Raw genomic sequence first — 18,001 nt, 5'->3', positions numbered from 1 at the left:
TTTTAACTTTTTTTTTAATTAATGGAAGGTGCTAAGTTGAGAAATGTGATGGATTTGGTCTGCTGGAAAAACCGAAATAGATTTTTTTTTTTTTTTTTCACAAAACCCTCATATTTCTTGTCTTAACAACTTCTTGAAGAGTTCTGCTTCCTGCAGATTTCCACAGGGTGGCACCAGCCTCTTGTTCAAAGCTGCATCAGATTGATTTTGCACTGACACTGTGCTCGGGGCTGCTCCCAGTCCTGCTGCTGAAGAGAAATTTGATTTTGTGCAAAGAAATGTGCTGGCCTTTAAAGCTGTCAGTCACTTATGTGACTAAGGTTGCTGACTTGATTGTTAGCACATAACCTAGACCTTGCCATATTTAATGTTTTTCTTGAAACCTTAATCACTGACGTCAGCTTCTGCTTGAAAAATTAAAAATGCATTTATTCTGCTTGGAGAAAAGCACATCATGCACTGACCTGAGAACATCCTGCAGGTCCAGGCAGAACTTTCCTTACAGGCTTAGGCTAATTCAAAAATACCTTTTTTAAAAATGCATCTGATTTTGAAGGGTTTTCAGTCCCGATGCTTTTGGCATAGAAGATAATGGTAATTTTCTGCAAGATTCAGTTTTGGAAGAAATGTTTTAATTTTCTGTTAAGAAAATGGTTTTACATCAGTTCAATGTGAAATTGAATGTTTTTAGGAAAAATATTTTCCTACAGATCAATTCAACAAAACAGGGATTTTTGTCTTAGATTGTAAGAATAGGTTACCGTGTGGGAAATTCAATTTCCAAGATAATTTTTTCCCTCTTCATAAACCAATTCCCTGAGCTTCTATGACATTACAGACACTGGTTCAGCCAGAGAAACCAGCTCAGGGAGGCTGAGATGTTTTCAAATCCTTGAGGTGCTCTGGCTGCTCCTGTGCAGGAAGGAATACAGTCACAGGAATGTGGAGTTCAATATTTAATGTTGTTTGAATGTTGCAGTTGGAATGTTCAGGCCTGGGAGAATTTAAAATCAGGCTGGAAAGTAAAACTGAAATGTTTGGAAAAGAGATGTCCCTAGATTATAAATTTTTGAGTTTTCTGTTCCATTAAAGTTGATTTCTTTTCTTTGCCTAATTAAGACCAAGAAAAAGGTAAAAATTAGGAGAAAGAAGAGATTTCCAACTAGATAATTAAAATGTTCAAACTTTCTCTTTGTCACGATACTTAAAGAGAATATGAACAATGTAAACCTGCTTTAAGGTGAGAATGGAATATCATTTGACCAAACTTCACTTCTTCCATAATGCAGCACTCACTTTTACCTGTGGAGGAAGGAGAAAAAGTGCCACCAAGAGAAAGCCTCAAAAATAGTTACTCACTTCTCGTGTCTCAGGGAAGCTTAGAATGTTTTCATATCTGTGTGCAGTGGCTTGCTAGGAGGCACCAAAGAAATGTGTGGTGTGGAGAGGAGCTAAAACCACTTCTGCAGCTCAAGTCCATGCCTTTCCTTCCCACCCAACAGTTTACCTCACTGTGTATCTTACTGCTGGACCTTGACAGGTTTGAAAAAAGGGAAGCTTAGAATGTTTTCATATCTGTGTGCAGTGGCTTGCTAGGAGGCACCAAAAAATGTGTGGTGTGGAGAGGAGCTGAAACCACTTCTGCAGCTCAAGTCTGTGTTTTTCCTTCCCACCAACACTTTACCTCACTGTGTATCTTACTGCTGGGCCTTGACAGGTTTGAAAATGTCCTTTTTGAAGGCAAATTTCTTTACCTTGTGCTTGAAGGCACCCAATACCCTACAGGGATGTAGACTGAGTAGATCTGTGCTTGTTTCAAGCTCTGACTCACCATCACCCATCCTGTTTAGGTGTTGGCCTGTGGACCTAACCCATGCTCTGAAGGTTTCATAATAGGGAGAGCCTGCCCATGATCAGTTCCAGAGTGTGGGTTTACCTCTGGTTCCTGTGGATATAGTACAGCCCCACTTTCCAGCTCTTCTGCAGGCTTGGCTCCTCCTAGCTCATCCCTGGTGCCATGAGATCCAGCTACAGCTGCCTGAGGCTCAGTCCTGTGCATGGAGTGCTCACAAGCCATGGAATCACAGAATGCTGTGGGTTGGAAGGGACCTTACAGACCATCTTGTTCCAACCCCTGACATGGGCAGGGACACCCTCCAGTGTACCAGGCTGCTCCAAGCCTCATCCCACCTGGCCTTGAACACATCCAGAGATAGAACACAGCTTCTCTGGGCAACCTGTAGCAGTGACATCACCCTCACAGTAAAGATTTTCTTCTTAATATTCCATCTAAATTTACCCTCCAGCTTAAACTCATCACATACTCTGCCTGAAGCCCTTTCTCCACACTGAGCACTTTTATGGGTATTAGTTTTTGCAAAGGAGAGGGTTTTCCTTTCCGATGAAAGGAGATTTTCTCAAGGATGGGCTTCTGACATTCTCTCCTCCTTTAAGTTGTAGGCAAACCCTTCAGCATCATCTCCTTCTTTTCCCACCGCTGGATGTTCGGGTGGATAGGCTGCCGCTGGTACGGGTGGGCTGGTTTCTTCTTTGGCTGTGGGAGCCTCATCACCATGACAGCTGTCAGCCTGGACAGGTACCTGAAAATCTGCCACTTGTCCTATGGTAAGACAAAGATGTATCTATATATGGATAACTGTATTGTTTATGACTGGGAAAAAGCTGTATTTAGTGCTAGATTACTACACTGAATTAATAACTAAGCTCTTCTGAATACTTTTCTTGCATATAGAGGGGAGTACACAGAGGAGAGAAACATGTTTGCATGATCCAAAAAGTCCCAGTTAAATTCATTTTTCTGGCCATAACACTGTTGTCCCTCTGCTGTCTGCTTTAGCCATGAGTTTTTGTAACCCCCCACAGATAAATCACTTGATGTCTATCAAGGCCTATCTGCATTAACAGATGCAAGTAATGCACATATCACAGGGTCTTATCAACAAAAACATAAAAATATTCCTTATTAAATGCCTAAATTCCTCTGCAGGATGAGGCAAGCCATTTAAAGCAGCTAAGAGATTTGCATGGGCAATAAGTCATAATGTGAAATAGTCTCTCAAATATGGAAATGGAACCTGAGAGGATGAAATGAATTTAGCAGTGTAAGGTGTTACCACCATATCCATCAGTATCTTGTACCTCTGGAATATGATGTATTATATGCTTAATTCTTTCCAGATAAATGATATTGTCACAGTTCAGAAAAGATGATCTTCTTGCAATGTAAGGGACTAAATTCCCATCCAAATACAGGGAATACTCAAGGTGACTTTACAAGTAATAAACACCTTGCCCATGTGACTTGAGGGACACAACAGATTTCTTTATGATGACATGAAATATCAATCATGTTAAGCTGTAAGGAAGATTTGCAGCTAGGAAGTGTAAATAAGCCAGTCTGTGCAAGCAGATAAAAGCTGTGGTACTGTGCTAAGGTGTGCTATCACAGACCCTGGTGTGTCATACTTTTACCCTAAATGAGAGAGCAGGGGAGGTCTCTTTATTTGAGTGTTAGATGCAACAATAATATTAAACAGGATTTCAGTTCTTTCTATAGAAGTCTTATCAAAATAATTCAGTGGCAACCCAAATCATAGACAATTTTTCACAGACTAGGTGAGCTGAAGTGAATACTTAATGGCTAGGTACATTCATGCCACCAGCTGTGGAGTTTAATGTGACATTTTAGTTCATGAGAGAGAAAACTCTTCAAAACCCTTATTCTCAAGGGCTCTGATCATGGTGGTCCATACAAAATGATGGAGAACAATAAACAAAGATGTTTATAATGCTCAGTCTAGGTAGTTAAAAATGTTTCTCTTTTAATAGTTGTGCTATTGTTGCTTTGTTTTTCTACCTCTGAACACAACAAGGCATCTTTCTTTCTCTCAGCAATAATACATGAATACTTCATTTGTCGGGCAATGTTCATTTTCCTTCCAGTGATCTTGACAAGTAAAATCAGCTGAAAAGGGACACTTCCAAATTACAGGTGTTTCTTTGCTTTGGTTTTATTTTAAATCTTAATGTTAGTGTGAAGTGAGTGAAAAATCCCCTGTGAGACAGAAACTACAAACGAGTTGGGGATTCCAAGACGGAAAGAACCATATTGCAATTTTCTGCAAAAATGAAAGATTTAAATTTGTTAGTTCTATCTGAGTCCTACATGCTGAACATGTAGATGATGATGAAAACCTTGCAAACTGAAACTTTTTCTAGATGAATTAAAGCCATATGCAAGATGAGCAGAGAGACTGATGTTCTGATCTGCAGGAGTTCTATTTGCATTTACTTAAAAAAAAAGGCAAGGATACATGAAAACACATTTTACAGATACTGCTGACAGGATACACATGGTGATTTTCTGTACTGGAAAAGAATGAAAAGTAATATTAAATCTTAAATATCTTATTTCTACTGTAAAGCCTTGTTTTTCAGTCACTGAATTTGAGCTTTAGTCAGGCAACATAGAAGAGAAAGAATAGGAAAAAACCTAAGTGACATTGAAGAGTTGAAATTACTGGACAAGATTCCCGTGACTGTTGCTGAGCTGTTTGGATTTCTTTAGTTTGGACTCTTCTCAGTTCTAATTAATCACAAATTAAAGCAAAGATCTGAAATAAGGACAGGTGGAGCCTTCTATGTGAGTGTGCCTTTGTCTTCATGAGGCACAACGTGAGCTCAGGGTCACTATGAACACCTGAAAAGAGCCAAGATGAACATGACAAAGTTCTTGTCAAATGTTGTGGCGAACACCCCATGTGTGAGGACACGAAGCTTGACTCCATTTTGCTCAGAAGGCTGATTTATTATGTTATATAATATACAAAAATACTACATTAAAACTATACTAAAAGAACAGAGAGAGAAGATGATCAGAAGGCTACAAAGGACAAGAATAGAATAGAATAGAATGCATAACAAAAATCCTGTGACTGCTCACAGCCTTGGCACAGGTGGCTGTGATTGGTCACTGATTGAAAACAATCCACATGGACCAATGGAAGATGCACCTGTTGCATTCCACAGCAGCAGAGAGTTATTGTTTACGTTTCTTTCCTGAGGCTCTCAGCTCCTCAGGACGGGAAAAATCCTAGGAAAGGATTTTTCGTAAAATATCATGGCTACAGTCAAACAGTCAAAAAAACCTCATATTTCACAGAATCTTAGAATGGTTTGGGTTGGAAGGCACTTCAAAGACCATCCAGTTCCAAAGGCCCCACAGGGAGAGCTTCCAGTAGAGCAGATTGCTCACAGCCACATCCAGCCTGGCCTTGGGCCCTTCCACAATGTATTCCATGGTGCCAAACACATCTGGACATGAACTTGTAACTCTTGACTTTTCCTCCAGGTACCTGGCTTAAGAGGCATCACGCATTTATCTGCCTGGCTATAATCTGGGCCTATGCTTCATTCTGGGCTACAGTGCCTTTTGCTGGGGTGGGGAGCTACGCCCCCGAGCCCTTCGGGACCTCCTGCACTCTGGACTGGTGGCTGGCACAGGCTTCAGTGGCTGGACAGGTTTTTGTTCTGAGCATCCTTTTCTTCTGCCTCCTGTTCCCAACTGCTTTGATTGTGTTTTCCTACGTCAAAATAATTTTAAAAGTCAAATCATCCACCAAAGAAGTTTCTCACTACGATACCAGGATTCAGAACAGCCACATACTTGAAATGAAGTTGACCAAGGTAGGTAGGAATGTTTTCCTCAGTTTGCTGTGTTGGGTCATAGAAGCAGATTTGGAGACAATAACACAATGCTCTGAAGGTGGTTTTTGTAGCTTCTCTGTTACTGTCAAGATGGGAAAAAACCAGGAGTGGAAACATAATTTGGTGATTAGGACACTTGGGTCCCTGAGATCATGATCCACTCTGCCACAGCTTTCCCCTATGGCCTTACAAGTCATAATCTCCCTGTGGCCCTGCTCCCCACCATAAAACTCCCTTTGCTTTCAGAACCAGTTGTAAATGGTAATTTAAGGTGACTGATGTGCATAGGAATTATAACAGAAAACCGAGAGCAGATTATTGTAGCAGGGACATAAAACTTTCAGACAGTTTACGTTGCTCTGTTAATGAAGATATAAACCAAAATTGGTCCTGTGACACTGCAATTGTTTTTGTGCAAATAATTTATCAGTTAGGCTCAGCCATGAACTGCTGATAAAAATGCACTGAATTGCTAAAATTAATTTTCCATCTCAGACCATATCCTGTTTTCCCTTTCTGATTGAATCTATTTTCTGTTTGGCAGTGGTGACAGCCATGATCCTTGATACTGGTTATTGTGCCAGGAAATCTCTCAAAATAAAGGCTTGTATTGAACAAAATCAGATTCCTTAGCTGTAAAATATGCACCAGCTGCTGTAAGACATGCCAAGAGTGAGATAAGCAGCAAGTTTTGCTTGGCTGATCAAATTTTATTACAAAAATTTTTTTATTATAAAATTTTTTTTCTGAGTTGAACTGAGAGTTATACAATGCAGCAGTAAGGGACATTATGTCTAAACATATCTGAAAATATCTGCTGTGTACCTGCCCAGCCAGTGCTGCCAATACAGCTGGTACAACTTCACTTGCCTTTCAAAAGGATGTTTCAAATTGTTACCTTTTTTTGGTGGTTATTCAGCAAATTTCCTTTGAAGAATAATGGAAACTTTTGATTTGAGGCTGCAGTTTTGGGGTTTTTTTTGCATATTGGAAGGATCATGTAAAAATTCAATGTTGTCTGAGTTCCAACACCAGTAATTTTCCCTCCTGTCTTGGATCTACTCTGAAGAACATAATGTTGGGGTAAATATAAATATGGAAAATTCATCTCCCTTATAACCCATTTGACTCCACAGCACAATTCATAACAAACAGGTTTTGTTTGAGATCCTTGGCTCACCTGCACTGTTCTTTCAGTGACAGACAACAAAAAGAACAGGCTACAGGAAAGGTTATGCAATGTCCAAACCCCCTGTGCTTTCTGGTGATTTTTTTTTGTGTTCTAATCCTGCTAATTGCCTTATTCCAAATGAGTGCACATGTGCTGTTACCAGTGTGGGTGCAGCACTAATCTGTCAATGGCAGCAGTATAAAGGCAGATGTTTTTCAGGATGTATGATGGCATGGCATCATTTGAAGTGATATCAGGCTGTGACCGAGTGCAGACAGGCTGGTTCAGGTAAAGTACGCAAATCACAGATTTTGGACCCAAACAGTTTTTCTTTGGTATTTATAGTAAACTTTCTTATGGTTACATTTTGTTACATTATAAGGAGGCCACTTACTAATTTACCAGGAACTCGTTTATCAGAACTAAAATATTTAACATCAATTTCCTTTTTAAAGTATTTACCTATTCTAATGTAGTGAAAATCCATTATTTGGGTTAGGAGGAATAAATCTAGACATTTTACTAGCATTCTCACTGTCAGTTAAATTCCCCATTTTCAAAAGATCTTTTTTTCAAGAACCTTCACACTCTGCTGTTGTCAGTATATTATTCTAAAAAGGAGATTGTGTTTTGAAAGGAATCCTCTGTTTAAATAATTTGAATTCAATATCAAGCTATTATTATTTTCTGAAATCTCATTTAGTTTCCTCATATTTAGCCAGACTTTACTGTCTTTTTAAAGGTCTGATAGCAGACTCATTAACTATGTGTCAGGAAAAAGAAACACGGGCACGAGATAAAGAGGCAGATTTTGTTCACATTGTAAATTTGTATGAAAAAGCAAGTTATCATTTTTCTTTTCCGTTCAGTGGAATGCAATTCCCTTGCACTCTGCCTGGCTCTGTGCTGCTCTGCCAGTGTCTGACCGTTCTGGATAAACCCTGCTGTCTCTTTTCTGCTCTCACAAGGTGGCAATGTTGATCTGCGCAGGGTTCCTCATTGCCTGGATCCCTTACGCCGTGGTCTCGGTCTGGTCAGCCTTTGGACGGCCAGACTCGGTCCCCATCCAGTTCTCAGTGGTACCAACACTGCTTGCAAAGTCAGCAGCCATGTACAACCCCATCATTTACCAGGTCATCGACTGCAAGTTTGCCTGCTGCCGGCCGGGGGGGCTGAAGGCCAAGAGCTCTTTGAAGAAATCAAGGTAATTTCTTCTTTGGGGAGTGGGATATCTTTAAGAACTCCATGTTCCAAAAAGTACTAAACTAAGATCTACCAAGAATCACAGCTCATTGAATCTTATTTCTTGGGTTTGACCATGACCTCTTTGATTTGGGATTTTTCTTGCTGTGAGAATTTGTAGTGACTGTAGGTGTACAAGGCAAAGAATGAAGACAGTCCTGACTTTTAGATCCAGCTGCAACTCCATTGATATAGTTTGGAAAAAAGTCCTATTGGTTTATGGGTTTTGGATCAATCCTGTCTTCCTAATCCTTTTCTTTCACATCATCCTATGAGTTCCCTCCAGGTGATGACCTCTATTGCCAGTGAAGCAAATGGAAGAGAATTTTGTTAATTCCTTCCATAATTAACCTGTTAATACTATGCATTTCAGCCACATAATCAACAGGGAGAGACATTAGTTCCTCAGCCACCCAGCAGGCACCATTCATATCAAGAAAACCTGCCTCAAACCAGACAAATCAAAGTGTAATTATCTCATAAGAAAGTCTCCTCTTTTTTTATTTACAACCCTCAGGCAAAGTTTGTGCTGCACACCTGTGGAATTCCTGAAAACACTAATTATGCGCTTGGAGGAAAAGTATTTTGTTCTATATAATATAAAAAGTATTATAGCATTATATAGTATATATAACGTTCTATATAATATATAAAGTATTATATAGTATATATAATATATTAAGTTCTGTATATACTATATATATAAAAAAATATATATAGTGTGTGTGTGTATATATAGTATATATATATATATATATACACATTATATATAGGCCAGACAAGTGCCTGACTTTTGTGGTTGAACAAGGAGATAATGGATGTTAATCTGACAGTGTAGACTGTCACAAACATCATAGCACACATAAGTGACTGTGAAACAACAGAATTCCAGTAATTTGCTCCAAAGGCCTAAAACATATGTGCCTCGATAGAAATATGAAGATCCATTTTATCATTCATATTACTCCCCTACCAGTTCCAGCATTTTTGGTGTGCTGCTCAGTGAGTCAATCTTGAGCTTCCACAGCTTCTTGTAGCAGATCATTCCATAATCTTGCATGAAGATTCATTTCATCTGCAGAAGATACAGAGTTTATATATGTTGTAAATGTCTGAGGTGTTAAATTTATGGTTTTCCAAAATCCCTTCTGCAGTATTAGTCAAATGGGACACATATTCAAAGAGCCTCCAATGGATTTTTGGCAGCTGGATTTGTGTTTAGCATCTGAAGGAGTTTCACCCAGTCCCTCAAGCTGAATGCAAGCTGGCTTCTCCAGGCCTCTGTAATGAACAAAATGGTCTGGAGGAATCACTTCCCAGAAGCAGGAATTTAATTCCCATCTTGGTGTGACAAAATGACCTTTGTACCCTCTCTGCCCCCAGGACATACACGATATCTGCGCACGGGGACTCCACAGCCATGAACGAAACCCAGCTGGAAGCTTGAGGGCTCATCTCACCTACAGCAAATGAAAACCTGGTGACAAACAACCCGACTGGCTCAAGTTCCTCTTTCTGTAAATGAATTAAAACCTGGTGACAGGTTTATTTTACTCCCTATTCCTATGTACAATGTACAGTTCTTTCCATCCTGACCAAGACAGTGAATTAGAGTTGGGCAAATATTCTAAGTACTGAGAGGAAGAAGAAACAAAGAAAATTTGTGTTTATTAAAATTTTTCCTTCACTTGAGATGCTTTAAAATGCCCTTTTTTGTTCTTTGCACTAACAGAAATGATAGTTTGGGCAATATTTTCCCTCAGGGGAAGGAAAGTATTCATAAAGACCAGTTTTAGTTTACCAAAGCTAATCTCCCTAAATTCCTGCTGCAGTCACTGGAGACCTGGAGCATGAGAGAAAGGATTCCTTAGAGGAAAAATCTGAGTCAGAGCTTCATTTCTCAGGGCTCTGAATTGCACATTGGGGAATCATTAGCTGACTGGATTTCCCTGGTGAGCATCTTCCCAAATCATGAGGCCACAAGCTGTGTTAATCCCACTTTGACTTCAGTCCTTCAATACTCAGAAATATTTTGATTTTAGTCATGGCAAAATCAGAGGTGCCACGTTCATACACAGGATTACTTTATGAGATACAGAATAACAAATCCTTACTCAATTGTGAACCAGAGGGGAAAGGTCTCTTGCTCAAATTGTAGATTCATTTAGGAGTTATGAATAACTTTGTAATAAAAAAGCAGAAGTGAAATGAAGTCATCCAAGCCAAACTGAACAAATCAATATTTAACACATTTTTATCATTTTCTGGCCAAAATTACAAAGAAATATGATGGCAATAAGCAGAAAGATTTTTCACTGTGCATGTTACTCATCCCAATTCTTTATCAGATCAATTAATGAGATATAAAATGGCAAAATGTTCCTCAATCCAAACCATGAAACCAGGTTCAAAACTGGTGTGTTTGTGAGAAGTTACAGTACTGGTAACAGAGGAGTCTTTCCAAAGTGCAGCTGCAGATTAATTTTTAAACACTAAGTCCTGGAAGGATGAGGACTAGTAACTACTGGAGAGAACAAAGTTCTGCAAGTTCCTGATGCATTCAACAGAAATGTGAATGTTGAATGTGTCTTGAGATGACCTGCAGAGTCAGGCAGCTGAAACAGTTGTGTTGGATAGGAGACATAATTATTCCTAGTGTCTCCTTTTTCTCCTTTGTATTTGCCTTAAGGTGAGGGAATCACTACAGATCAAAAATTAGCATTTCAGTAAAAGCAGATTTTTAATGCTTAAAATAATAATTTTGATGTTTCTATGTATTTTCTTTAAGAATTATATGATTAAAAATAAGTTAATTGCAAATCAAAGAGTCTCCCACACAGATTTATGCTGACTGTTAAAAAAAAACAATACAAGGGCGAATCTTTCTTCTGAGTTGTTGCTTTAAGGAAAGAAAACATTTGTGAAAGAGTTTCAATTACTTTCCTGTTTAATATTTCCTGTTAAATGTTAATTTATTCTACTGTTACTTCAGAATTGTGTTTAACATGCATTTCCTGCCTCACTGAACAGAACTCCTTTTGTAGCTGATCCATGGTGATGTTATTATTGCTTTATACAATAATATCATAAAGGTTTAATCTGATGTTTGTTGGCATGTCCCAGCACTCCCATTCTGCAGTTGCTATTTTATCAAATGATATTCAGACCACGTAGCAGAAGTAGAATTCTCTTGAATTTTCCCAAGGTATTGCTTCTCTTCTGCAATGCTTTAGCAAAATAAGATTGAATAAAAATGAAGAGAACTTGCAGAGGTACAAAGAGTTGCCACGTTACCTATCCATGGTTTTGTGTTAATTCTTCCCCAGAAGTTGAGTTCTTTAATTTCTACAGACCTTTCAGCATAAGACCAACTCATTCCTCAACTAGGGTTGCAAATTGAGTCCACAAATTGTTCCAGAGCAGAAGGCATCTTTTACAATATCTGCAGACTTGGTTATGAAGATATTAACAACCTTGCCTGCATTATCCTGCAGCTTTTATTATTTACTTCATCCAGGCAAACTTTTGTTTGTATCTATATGTGTTTATTATAACTGAGGTGTGATGTAAATCAGACATAGAGTGGCCTTATAAATGAGATTAGCTGGAGCAGCACTGCTGGTCAAACTGTAGGAATTGCTCAATACTCTGGCCAGATTTAGAGGTCGATCAACTCACAGTTTGTGCATGAGCCCTTCCTCTAATTTAAATTGGGGAGGATTTTCTCTTTATTTGTTAAAGTTATGTATTTTCCTCATAATTGCTACTGGGTCATCCCAGAAGTGGATACACATTTGTGGTAGGGCTGAATTTCATATTTTTAAAGAGTGTAAGATATTTTTGGATTCCACTATAGCAAATGCACTAGATACATGTGCTACCTAAAGAATTCAGAATTTTACTACACTCAAAATATGAACTTCCAGAATAATGACCAACATTTCATATGACTTAAAGCCATTTATTTAAATTTATTTATTTTTTTATTCAATGCTATAACTATTGTCTGAAAACTCAGTTTTGCCATGACTGAACAGTATCTTGCTCCAGGAGAAACTTGAGGAGTCCAGCTTGTGCAGGAGTTAGAGACAAGTTTATGCTGAGCATGTGTTCAGGTGGAAGTTTTTCCCCTGAATCAAGAAGGGCATGCACATTTCAGCATGCAGTGCTTAATTTAAATGCAGAATCTGAACCTAAGAGCAAATGGATCTCATTGGATTCACTGACAAAAGAGAGCTGGAGCACTCTCTTTGTTCACCTGTATATAAAGCAGCTCACAGAATTTCTGCTCTGTTTGGGATCACAGTGGTAGAGGAATGAGGGCTCTTATTATGGATTCAAATGTTCAAGGTCAGCTTTGAATTGATTTGAAGGTTGTAACCAGATGGTTCTAAAGATAATACTTTGCCTCAGATACTCAGGACAGAGTTTCTTCCTCTTCCTGTGTTGAGGCTGATAATTGATTATTATATAAAACTGAGATATTGGTCTGAGGTCATCAAAAGACAATGAATCTCTCACTTTCCTGTTCTATAAAAATTCTAAATGTTTTACAAATTTCAAACTTATGCCATCTTGTGATCTGGGTTTTGTCAAAGCACCAGCAGTATCAAACCTACTCGGTGTGATGAATGAGTACGGAATACGACTCTGAAGGAAGATTTCTTTATTGCATTTTCAATATTTCATCCTCCTTGTTATATTAAGAATTTTCTTCTTTTTATATATAAACATTAAACTAAATGTTTTTCAATGGAAATCAAGAATAATAGGTATAAGTGAGGATCTTTTATTATGCAACCTTTGTGTGCATTCAGGCCGAGCTGCCAAGAGGAAAATTTCTATTTGAATTCACTGTCCATGACTTGAAGGGAGTAATTGACACAGGCTAAGACTCCACTTAGATAATGAGGTGACCTGGACAGCAAGATTGAGAGTAAGAGAGTAATGAGAGCGATCCTGTATTTAAAGGGACAGTGAAATTATGTAAAGCATGTGGATATGGAAATTTTTATTTGTCATTTTCAATCATAGATGACAAATGACTATAAACCATCTTTTGCAAACTTTGAAATCTGTTGAGAATGAAGAAATATCAACATTTAAAATCCCTGAAGAGACTCTTGAAATAGGAGATTTAAACAAAATTTTGTGATAGAATTTGAAAAAAATTAAATGCTAAAAATGTAAGTTATAGTTGTGGGATTTTGGAAGAGAGTAGGGAGCATTTGTCCATGCAGGTGAATGTAGCTGTAGCAAATTTTATTTCTAGACCTGTAATAAAAATGAAAAGAATCTAACCCAACAAGTAATTTGTTAAAAATATTTATCACCCACAGCACAAGACTGCTGATAGCAGAAGATTTTTGGCTTTGTGGCATCGAAAATGAAAGAGAAAATTGATGTGTCCTCATACAAAGAGAGTATGATTAATGAATGACAGGCACACTGATAGTGAATTGGATTCCTTGGTGGAACTTTTCCCTTGGCTGACAATGTCTTTTGGAGCTTGTCCCACCTCCACCGTGCAGGGTGTTCTTGGTCATGAGAAAAAACCTGAATAGCTGCTAAATGACGAGGCACTTATTTCCCCTGTAGTTCTACATTATTCATTTCATGTTTGTGTTTCTACCTCTTCTTCCCACCAGGGAACTTTCAGACACATCAATCTGTATTCTTCAGGAAAGCAGCTTTGGCATCTTTTTTGTCACATTTCCCAGCTCAGGATGCCCCCACACGAGTCTCCCCTGGGTAAGAAGCTCTTGACAAATGATGGTCACCATAACACCAATTTCTCTTCTTCCCTCCTCTCAAGGAGGGTTTGGTTGGTTCCCTCCACATCTGTATTTTCCCAAGTTTCACAGGCCTTTGCAGGTCTCTGGGCGCAAGGAAGAACATTTAGAACATTCATTTATCTGAAACTAGATTCTCTGGAGAGCTGCTGATGAGCACCACCATTATCATCACCATCTTTACAGGTGTTCTGGAGCTCTTGTGCCTCCCATAATGACATTTTTACTGTCTACATGCTTTGCTTTCCAGGATGGCTCCTATTCTCCTTCACTTAGAACATGGTGCACATGGTGAGAGCTGTTTTTGTAACTCTCTGGAATGATCTTCACTTCCCCAGTTACACCTGTTTCATTTTGCAGCTGGGGAAGAGGGTCTTGGACATATAAACCAGAGTAACACTTTTTGAAATACAAGGTGGAGCTACAGATTTTCGTGCTCTCATAACTTCTGAATATACAGGATGCTTCATTAGTTTTGAATAAAGAGCCTTTTTCAATCACTGACTGAGGTTTTGTGTCTCAGCTGGGTAGAAAAGAAAACCCACCAGGTTTGTTAGAGGTCTGTTCTGAGACACACATGCAGTATCAAACCAGGTGACTGCAGCAAATGAATGAAAGATCCTGATAAAGGTTTGGTGTGTTCTCTTGAGTTAGTAAGGTGGTCATTGCTCTGTATTTTGAAGACAACATCCAAAGGGCGTTTTGGGAATAAATCTCCCAATCTCTGTGGAATAGAGCTAATAAATTTATGAAATAGCATATAAATATTGCACTGACTAAAACCTGAACTATTTCAGGTATGGATGGTGGCTACGTGTGTGGTACAAAATACATTTTAAATGATAAATAATGTTTACATTTCATCAAGCATAATCTTACATCAGTGAAAATATGAAACATTTAGAAAATAGGTATGTGTAGAAAATAGGTACAAAAATAGAGATGGGAAGACATTTTTAGTTTCTAAAAGGGGCTGCACAGAAGCTCAGCATCCTAAAATCAGAGGCTGGGTGTGAAAGTCTTGCTCTTTCTGCACAAATCTTGCAAAACGTGTCAAGGAAGGGATCTTACCTTAGGGCTTTGCATTCATGGAGGCAGTCTGCAACACCAAAAAGTGTTTCTCTGGAGCACCTGAAGATCCTCATTCCTGAATTACAAACCATTATCTGGGATTGATCAGTGGGTGAAGAAGCTGCCTGTCTGCAGTTCTGGTCCCCAAAGCTAAGGGAAGGTTTAGAGAAAGTATAACAGGGAGGAGAGAAAGTTGATAGTGTATAGGCACCAGAAACTGAGGTGAGGGAGTGACAGGGTTAAGCAAAGTAGTCTAAAAGAGGAATTGTAAGAGAAAATTATGTCAGTCTATAAATAACTTTGGGGAAATAATAATGTAAATGAAAGAAGGGAAATATTTGCAGTCTCAGAAGGTGATAGAATGAGAAATCAGAGCTGGAAGCTGAGGCAGGAAAAGCTGGAATGGGACTTTCTGAGCTACAGGAACATTCAGGCTTTGGAAGAGTTCTGAAGGGGAGAAGTTGGGACACGATTAACTAGATACTCAATAGATTATTTAATCTACTAACAAAAATTGTTGACAATTGGCAATATTTCTGAACTGTAATTTTTAGTCCTGATATCTGAATTTCTGAGCATTTTCCTAATTTAAACACTAGTAGGAGTTCACCTTAGGAGCTGCCTGTGCTGCTGAAGCAATGAGTGCTGACCTTGCTGTACAGAGAGCTGGATGGTTTACACTGGAACTGGCTTCAAAAGACCCCTCACAACGTGAAACTTGCTTCTGATGAAGTGATTTCAATATCCAAAGTTGGTGCAATGCAGTGTCATGTGCAGATGCAGAGTTAAACTTTATTATGAAGGAAGAAGCTTTGCTTTCACAGTTATTAGATGAGCTTCTCGGAGAGGTATCATTCTGCAACACTTGCAGTTCAAGCTGAAATAAAGTGCTGTAATTACTGCCATGGACAATTTGTTGGAATAAAATATTTTCAGCTGTGCTATTTAGCTTTTGAGCACATGATAATAAATCTGGAATCCCAGAGTCATTAAATTAAAATACACCAAACAACCACAGGGAAATTACATGAGAAAATTACCTTCAGTAAAACATATATTAGGGGTTTGTGATCTACATTTTCATTCTTAGGAATTATATTTCTAATAGAGTTAAATTTACAAAGATACCAAGAGACTTTTAGTGATACTGACCCAAAAATAACTACAATGTGATTGTTATCTCAAAGCTTAGATGTATTAATTGTATAGAAATATACTTCTGCTATTGAAGGTGTGTCTTATTAAGAAATAATTTGAAATGTAATTTTTTGTGTAAATGTGCTGTATTTATTGTTTCAGTTTGTTGGCAGTAGGATTGTATTCACATTTAATGTCCTGATACTGGTCTATGCTTACTATTGTAGAGCAAGAAATCACAGATGTGTATTAGACAAATTTCTGTTCTGTTTAGGAGATCAGACTCCTTCCTGCTGAAAATACCTGCACACCTGCTTGGAAGTCCATGGTCTACATCTCTTTCCAGTTTCTAATGTAAAAAAAAGATCTTGTGTTTCCTTTGCCTTGCTTATCTTTTTGGAAGAGCACCACAGCAGCCTTTTTGGAGTTACACCTGGTTAACAAAACCCACAACAGGGAGTTTGGCCCACAGGGGAAAGTCAAAGTAGGGAAAATGTGTGCTCCTTTCTCAGTTAAAGATGAGATAAACGAGGTACAATCCCACCAAAATCGGGGTACTTCCCTGAAACTGTGATAGAAATTAAAGGCGAAAATATATTTTCAATTTCATGGGGCCCAAGAAGTGCTGGATGTGCTGACCACCCTCTGAGAGCTGGCTCTCCAACTCTGTTGTAAACAACTAGACCTTGAGCTAAGATTTTTTTTTTCTCCTTTTTGCTAAGGAGACCAGAAGGTCTGCACTAAAAATTTAACTTGGCTGGTAGCACAAAGGTGAGGAAGGCTGAAGGCCACTTTGCACCTGGCTTTGAGTGATTTTGGCTTCCTTCATGTTCTGCTTCATTATAGTCCTTAAGAGAGGCACTTGACCTTCCCAGTGACCCATAGGAGAACACAGCAGTGTCAGTCACAGCATGCTGATGTTGTAAGCAACATTCAAAGCTGTATTAAACTAATATAAAACTTCCTAGGATATTTATTCCTGATTTTTTTCAGCACTTTGGAGCTCAAAGTGTAATGGAGGATGTGAGTATGGTGATTAATGAACCTCAGAGGTCAGAGCTGTGGGAGAGTTCATTAACTACTGTAATTTTGTAACTCACGGGATAAAATTCAATTGTTTGTGTCCATCAATGTTTCCAACACATTGTGTGTCAGTGCAATGTCCTGGAACTGCAATCACCAATGTAAGAGAAAATTTATGGAGCGAGCCTGTAAATAACTGTGTAAGTTCTCAAGTGGTGTTGGTGAGTTAATATGTTATTAATATATAACACTGTGTTATGAAGCAGTAAATAACCTCACTTACTGGCTGCACTTAACATCAGGGGACACTTTACTGTCACTGTGTTGGTATAACAGTGGTGATTTCAATTTTTCTCTGCCCTTTTTATTCCCCTAAACACACAACCAGATGGATGACATCATGGGCAGACTTTATTTTCTGCACTTTGTTATCTGAATGTGCTTTCAAATAAAGCAAGAGAATGGATCAATGCTGTTACCTGTGGTTTTGTCTTGGGTTTTGATCACAAAATTGCATGTTTTTACATCAAGGCTGCTTTTGGTGCCATTTAACTGCAATCCTTAACCTGCACTTGTCTGTAGTAAAATTCTTTGCTCTGACTGTGGGTAGGTTTAGATCAGAGAACAGGAAGAAATTCTTCCCTCTGGAGTTGGTGAGGCCCTGGCACAGGGTGCCCAAAGAAGCTGTGGCTGCCCCTGGATCCCTGGGAGTGTCCAAGGCCAGGTTGGATATGGCTTGGAACAACCTGGGATAGTGGAAGGTGTCCCTGCCCAGGTCAGGGGACTTAGAACTGGATGATCTTTAAGATCCCTTCCAACCCAAGCCATTCTATGATTC

General features: G+C 38.7%; 1 protein-coding gene across 1 annotated transcript in view; it reads left to right on the top strand.

Annotated features, from left to right (window-relative positions):
* Window positions 1–9,641, top strand: part of OPN5 (opsin 5) — a 28,778-nt gene extending 19,137 nt beyond the window's left edge. The window contains exons 4-7 of the mRNA XM_039721620.1: window positions 2,461–2,625; window positions 5,372–5,706; window positions 7,867–8,102; window positions 9,524–9,641. Of these exons, the coding sequence (XP_039577554.1) occupies window positions 2,461–2,625; window positions 5,372–5,706; window positions 7,867–8,102; window positions 9,524–9,587 (800 nt within the window). The 3' untranslated portion in view covers window positions 9,588–9,641. The remainder of the gene's footprint in view (window positions 1–2,460; window positions 2,626–5,371; window positions 5,707–7,866; window positions 8,103–9,523) is intronic.
* The last annotated feature ends 8,360 nt before the right edge of the window (window positions 9,642–18,001 follow it).

This window comes from Passer montanus, unplaced genomic scaffold (assembly GCF_014805655.1).
Source record: "Passer montanus isolate IOZ18808 unplaced genomic scaffold, ASM1480565v1 scaffold46, whole genome shotgun sequence".
NCBI lineage: Eukaryota > Metazoa > Chordata > Aves > Passeriformes > Passeridae > Passer > Passer montanus.
The sequence above is the reverse complement of the archived record's forward strand: the minus strand, read 5'-3'. Positions and strand labels throughout refer to the sequence as shown.